General features: G+C 38.6%; 1 protein-coding gene across 1 annotated transcript in view; it reads right to left on the reverse strand.

Annotated features, from left to right (window-relative positions):
- Nucleotides 1–4,418: 4,418 nt before the first annotated feature.
- LOC107708021 (40S ribosomal protein S24-like) overlaps nt 4,419–6,865 on the reverse strand; it is a 7,218-nt gene continuing 4,771 nt past the window's right edge. Inside the window, exons 3-5 of the mRNA XM_016512175.1 lie at nt 5,738–5,851; nt 5,132–5,160; nt 4,419–4,496 (exon numbers count right to left, since the gene is read on the reverse strand). Of these exons, the coding sequence (XP_016367661.1) occupies nt 5,155–5,160; nt 5,738–5,851 (120 nt within the window). The 3' untranslated portion in view covers nt 4,419–4,496; nt 5,132–5,154. The remainder of the gene's footprint in view (nt 4,497–5,131; nt 5,161–5,737; nt 5,852–6,865) is intronic.

A 6,865-nucleotide genomic window follows, 5' to 3' on the forward strand; every position in this document is an offset into this window, starting at 1 on the left:
CCCCTCCCCCTCAAAACGACTCATCTTCTCTTCCGGTCACGAGCTATGGCGCAAGGGCGGAGCTAGTGACGTGAGGGGTAAACGCTGGGATAAACAACAGGGGGAAAAGCTGAAGCTGATGCTTCACTTTATAGCACTGACACCAGTCATGAGGGAGTATGTTACCCCTAAACCAGGGGTGGCGAACTCCGGTCCTGGAGAGCCGCAGCCCTGCAGAGGTCAGCTCCAACCCTAATTAAAACTCACCTGACTGTATCTTCCTAGTAACACTTCAGACCAGGATTAGCTTGTTCATGTGTGTTTGATTAGGGTTGAAGCAAAACTCTGCAGAGCTGCGGCTCCAATAAATAAAAACCTGTGATGCTCCAGGAGAGCGCTAATAACTGAGGGCGCTCTTGCTTTCATTTGGGCCTCTACCACCCCAGTAAAACCGGCCATGGTTTATGAAGTGTGTAGGCATAATACAAATGGATTTTTGTGTAGTTAATTTATCTCAATTCTTCTAGGCTGAATTATCTTTTATTGGTGATCTGTTGTAGCCTAATATAGAACCTGGTCTATTTCAGTTATAATACGGGTTGTTATTATTTTGGTTAATGACTGTTTCTCAGATCATAAAAAGTGAAAACGAAATGCTCCCTCCCCCACCCAGTTCTGTATGTTGTGGAAGAGGCCGGTTTCACATGTTTGCCTGGGGGTCGTCAGTGCCAGCCTTACACACTGTTTAAGTGTGCGCTAGTGCCTCATCCCAGGGTGTGCACGAGTAAACCGGGTGCCAGTCCGTGCCGGTGTACCGACGAAACATGCTACCTATCAGATTGTGCAACCAAAAATATATTTGCATTGTTTTAAGGGTAAGTTTAGGGTAGGGGTAGGTATGGACGGGTAGGTTTAGGTAGGGGTAGGTATGGACACATGAATAAGATGCTGGTAGCACAATCTAGTGATGTTACATATGACACTGAAGCTTCAAAATGCGTATCGAGTACGCAGCGCAATTTCTCACGAAGCTCTGTGCCGGAGCGCGTATAGTTTTCAGAGAATCACGTGATCAACGAAAAACGAAAGCTGTGTCCGAAACCGCTCCCTATCCACTATATAGTGCACTATATCGGGTGTCAGCCATTTTGTAGTGCTGTCCCAATTCTGAGTGAACGACTTCATTCCCTACATTCGTCCACTACTTTTTACCCACAATGCATTCTGATTTCGAGTGTACAACCGATGTACACTCGCTGAAGCACTATTTCCCACAATCCAATGCGGAGAACCGGCGAGCTGGAAGAGAGAGCGGGAGCGAGCGAGTTTGAATGAGAGATGCCGTTTACATCTTTATTATTTCTGCTTTAAAGCTGCAGTCCGTAACTTTTTTTGGTTAAAAATGCTCCGAAATCAATATTTGAGCAAGTACATAACCAGTCAGTGTTCAAAACTATCGCCTTATTTTAGCCCGATTCACAACGGTTATCTTATAATAATGTTTTCTAATTTGAGTGGTACGGGTAGGTTTTCGCGACAAAGAGGCAAAACTTACGGACTGCAGCTTTAACGTTAATTTCATACATTATTTACAGTATATAAAAATATGTTATGTAGGCAATAACTCAGTTTAATATTTTACTAATTTACTGAGGTGGCATCATTGTTAACTTACAAAAATGATGATAATTTGGTGGATAATTTAAAAATGTTCATTAATCACAGTAGGTAGCTCATTCTGATGTAAAATTAACGGTCGTCTGAGGGCGCTCTATGACCATTATCTTATTTTAGCTCAAAATGCTGCTTGGGAGAGTGTCAAGATACTAAAAATAATAAATACATAAAATTATGAACATGTGTTAATGTGTGTTTATTTTTGTTCTCAGTATTTTAATAGTATTTAATGAATATGAACATAAAAGCATTACAAAACGGAGACGCGGAGGTATGTATAATTATAATATAAAGTAATTTTGAGTGTTATTGCTATTAATATTATTTTCTTGTAATATAAAAGTACGTGCCTATGTGACGAAGATAGTAATATGAAGAATAAAAATTATTTCAGAAAAAATTAAATATTTGCCATATGCAATTCATGTGTGCATTATTCTTCTATTACATTTACATCATATTGATTTTCGTACTGGCATTTAATGCCACAGTTTAATGGGTAAATTTATCAGAGAGAAATTCAACAAACACACACACACACACACTGTTAGGCTTTTATTTGTGCTCGTAACACGAGTTGATGGAATTTGTGGTCGCTGCTTTGTCCGACGGACCTTTTTTCACAGGCTTTTGGCTGCTACATTTCTTATTAACCATAAGAAATAAGTGATAATAACTTATGGAAATAACCATAAGTGCTGTTTTTGACACTCTCGAAGCTTTGAATCTTTTCCCGAAACAGTCAGAGGAAAGCCTCAGTGTTTCATCACTAGCACAATCTGATAGGTAACGTTAGCATTTTTCGCTATCGATTTGTGCTACCTATCTTTGTAATGGAAGGTAGTGACGATGTTTTTGCAACAGCTCCAAGTCTCACGCGCAGTGTATACGTCACCGTCCGAATCCGTTCACTTATTTAACTCCTTTCTGATATAGTGCACTCAACTGCCATACACTATATAGGGATTAGTGAACAATTGAGCGATTTCGGACACATCTGAAGCCTCACTTTCTGTCCAATCACGTGCACGTGTCGGAATGCTCGAACCCCCAGATCTTACTTTTATGCAAGTTTTCATTCAGACTTATTCAATTAAATACCCAGTCATACAAGTAATATGAAGAATAAAAATTATTTCAGAAAAAATTAAATATTTGCCATATGCAATTCATGTGTGCATTATTCTTCTATTACATTTTATTGATTTTCGTACTGGCATTTAATGCCACAGTTTAATGGGTAAATTATTTTATCAGAGAGAAATTCAACAAACACACACACACACACACTGTTAGGCTTTTATTTGTGCTCGTAACACGAGTTGATGGAATTTGTGGTCGCTGCTTTGTCCGACGGACCTTTTTTCACAGGCTTTTGGCTGCTACATTTCTTATTAACCATAAGAAATAAGTGATAATAACTTATGGAAATAACCATAAGTGCTGTTTTTGACACTCTCGAAGCTTTGAATCTTTTCCCGAAACAGTCAGAGGAAAGCCTCAGTGTTTCATCACTAGCACAATCTGATAGGTAACGTTAGCATTTTTCGCTATCGATTTGTGCTACCTATCTTTTTAATGGAAGGTAGCGCAATCTGAGCGGGTAGCACAAATCGTCAGAACACCGGTAAGCGGAGCATCGCGGCACAAGGGAAGCAGCAGTCACGTCAAGTCCTTCGCGGGAATTGCGTTTAGCGTACGCAACCCGCGAAGTCCTGTGCACATACTCGCCGAATGAAGCTTCACGAAGAAACTTCACTCAAATGTCGGTATTGAACTTACCTTTCCGTCCTGCAGTTTAAGACACACTGAGCTCGAGAAAGAATTCAACTGATATAAGGCGCGAATCTTTAGAATTTGTATCGTGACGTCACTTAGACTGGCCGTGTGTATTTGATAGTTCTGGCGCGCAGAAGACAACGGCTACTATGTTTGTCCGTGTTCAGCTAGGACTGCGCGCACAAAAAAAACAAGTCAGGATTCATTTTTCGTTTTTATCTGCATATTGCTATTTTAATATTTCATTTAAAGGGGTCATATGATGCGATTTCATTTTTTCCTTTCTCTTTGGAGTGTTACAAGCTCTTGGTGCATAAAGAAGATCTGTAAATTTGCAAAGACTAAAGTCTCAAATCCAAAGAGATATTCTTTATAAAAGTTAAGAGTCAGCCACGCCTACCTAAAACGGCTCGACGACACATTATACATAAACGGTTTAAAATGTTTCTTTTCGTCATTACCACAAACAAACTACACAAACAAAAGTTTGAAGTCGTTTACTTTTTTTTTAAAGTCTTTTGTGCTCAAAGTAAAATTGATGTGTAATATTACAATTTAAAACATCCATTATATTTTAATATATCTGAGCTGAAGATATCAGGAGATGCCACAGAAATCAGATGTGCTAATAGGTAGTAAGGTTTTACTGTGCAGGTAGCTGGCTGCTGTAAAGCAGTGGTTGTCACTCTAGTTCTGGGGAGTTCTTTCTTATTGAAAACTATTCAGATCATCAGCTCATTAGCAGAGACTATCAGCTGAACTGAGTGTGTCAGAAAAAAAGATACATACAAAAAGTGCAGAGCAGTGGCTCCCCAGGCCCAGAGTTGAGAAGCACTGCTGTAAAGTGTAATGAAATCCCTACAGGCTTAGATATTATATTATTTAACATCTGTATCAATCATTACAGTCCCATGCTAACAAACAATCAATCAAGCAAAAACACAAACTTTGCATTTCTGATTGAGCACTCAAAGACATTGTGATCCACTTTTTTTAAAGAATTTATTTGTTGACAATGTACAAGAACATTTTCAGGCCGATGGTCTTCCTTGAAGGTCTTACTGTAAGAGGGAAGACAAAACATATTACAGTGAGATTTCTACAACATTTAAACGCTTAAACTACAAAACTATTATACACAAACTACCCATACAAAATCCCTAGGTATGTATATCAAGGACAAACTCTCACTTCAAGAGAAAATATAACTGAGGGAGAGGTTGTTTCTGAATACTCCAGTGGGTTCTGTCAAACTTGCAGACATGCAGTCAAGTGGCTAGTTTATCTCAAATGAGTGAATGCTAACCACACACAGCATGCTACAAATTAGTAGTGATTTATAACGGTCATATATGGTGCAGGGCTCGACAGTGCGACCATTTCAGTCGCATTTGCGACTGAAAACTACTGCGTGCGACTATGAATTTTTTTTTAGGAGCACCAGTACGACTGACCCGATCATCATCATACTTGTGATTGAGCTCAGGGGAGCTTCGAAGGTTTCTACGCGAGCCCTGTGGTGACTGGAACAATTCAAATACATAACTTGAAACCAATCTTTTATCCGTGTTAGAGAAACACAGGATCCTTAAAATATCTGCAAGTGAGGTAAGGCATTGGGATTGAACATGCAAAGCACTTCAAGTAAGTGGTAAAAGTGGATCACATCAGCACACCATGCCGATTTCCACTCTACCTTCTCCTGAAACCTCAAGCCTTTCACTTCTGTAAACATCCCAGGGAGGCAAAAGAGGGCAAGAGATTGGACAAAGATGAGATCTTTCAACTAACACTATCAAGTTCTAGAATTGCTCTCTGAAATAGACTTTCATGGTGGGTATGTAAACTAAGCCCCATAAAAACAGTCTCTGACTGTCACATGAATTTGTAAACCATTTTCAGTGAGCAATTGCAATATAGCTTATTCTACTTAACTACTACACAGTCCAGCACTTCACTATTAGTGAGCACACTAGTTGCACTACTCGAGTGGGATAAAACAGAGTTGCCTGTAAGAATTACTTCCAATCACATACTGGTCAATAGCATTAGCCATCAACATAGCAGCTAAATGTTTGGGGAGTTAACTTTACAGATCACTCCAAACTCTCCTTCCACAGCAGTTAGTCTACTTGTGAAAGTGTTTACCTTCTATAATCCAGATGTACATTTGATAAAGGAGGAAAGATGACAAGTTACACATGAAAACCCAAGACAGTGATGACGAAACTAACATCTATGATGGGCAACAGAAATAAGTGCTCCGAATCCTAAACAACTCAAAACAAAAAATGAACATTACCTTCTTGCCAGAAGCACCAACAGAGGCTTTCTTGATGCCTCTAACTTTCTTCATTCTGTTCTTGCGTTCCTTGCGCTGCTTCCTAGATGTCTTTTTCTTCTCATAAAGGCCATGCTGAGGAAAAAAGAATGAATAAAACACATTAATGTTCACTAAAGCTGTCATTTACTCATGCCACTCAGTTACTCATATCTCTCTCTATATATGAAGAGTTCATTTGCAAAAACCGATAACTCAATTTTTTTTTTCTTTTTTTTTTTCTGAAATCACGTTTTTTTTAAATTGCACATTCCAAGTAAAATCAAACTGCAGTTGGGTTGTTTTGATTAAGTAATAACTTAAACAAATACAGGTAATTTACAAAATTAAAGTTCATTGAAAGTATGTTTTTTTTACATATTAAAAGTTTGTTTTATAGCAAAAGCAGATAACTCCAACAGTCGTTTTTTTGGCAAAAGCAGACAACTCCATATTTCATGTTTTATAGTTAAAAAAAAACATTCGTTTAATCTTTGTAATCTCCTCAGATGACAATGTAGATGCCTGACAAACGTTGTTGTTGTGATCATAAATGGATGTGATTACACGCAATACACGGAGCTTTTCCCTCACCATTGTAACGCGCTGCTTTTGCAAGGTTCCGTGAAAACGTTTCAGCTTTTATTTTCCTTTTTCGCCCTGAAGATATCGCAGGTTCATCAATTTCGTCGAAATTATCCATCCTCAATCACTTTGTCAGCTTTGACGAAACTCCTCTCAGCTAGCACGTCTTTTCAAAGTGAAAGTAGCCTTGTCACCTGACCTGAATACATCGCGCTGTTTCGCTAAAATTGACTTATCTTATCGGCTTCTGTTAAAAAAAAAACCTTGAAAGTGGACAAAACCGGCTTTTTTGACAAAACGTGTTTAGGGTTCAGATCGTGCTATATGTGGAGAATAATGCAGGGCAATCAGCTCTTTTTTTTTTTTTAAAGTGGCGTTTATCAGTTTTTGCAAATGAACTCTTCATACAATGCTTTAATAATTTAAACATAAATTCCGTAATTCAAGAAGTTTAACTGAATGTTCTGCAGGGTTTACATTTTACTGCTAAATGTACTGCTAATGTGCCCCCCCCCCCCACAAATA

This window comes from Sinocyclocheilus rhinocerous, unplaced genomic scaffold (assembly GCF_001515625.1).
Source record: "Sinocyclocheilus rhinocerous isolate Xijiao unplaced genomic scaffold, SAMN03320098_v1.1 scaffold1243, whole genome shotgun sequence".
NCBI classification, from domain to species: Eukaryota; Metazoa; Chordata; class Actinopteri; order Cypriniformes; family Cyprinidae; genus Sinocyclocheilus; species Sinocyclocheilus rhinocerous.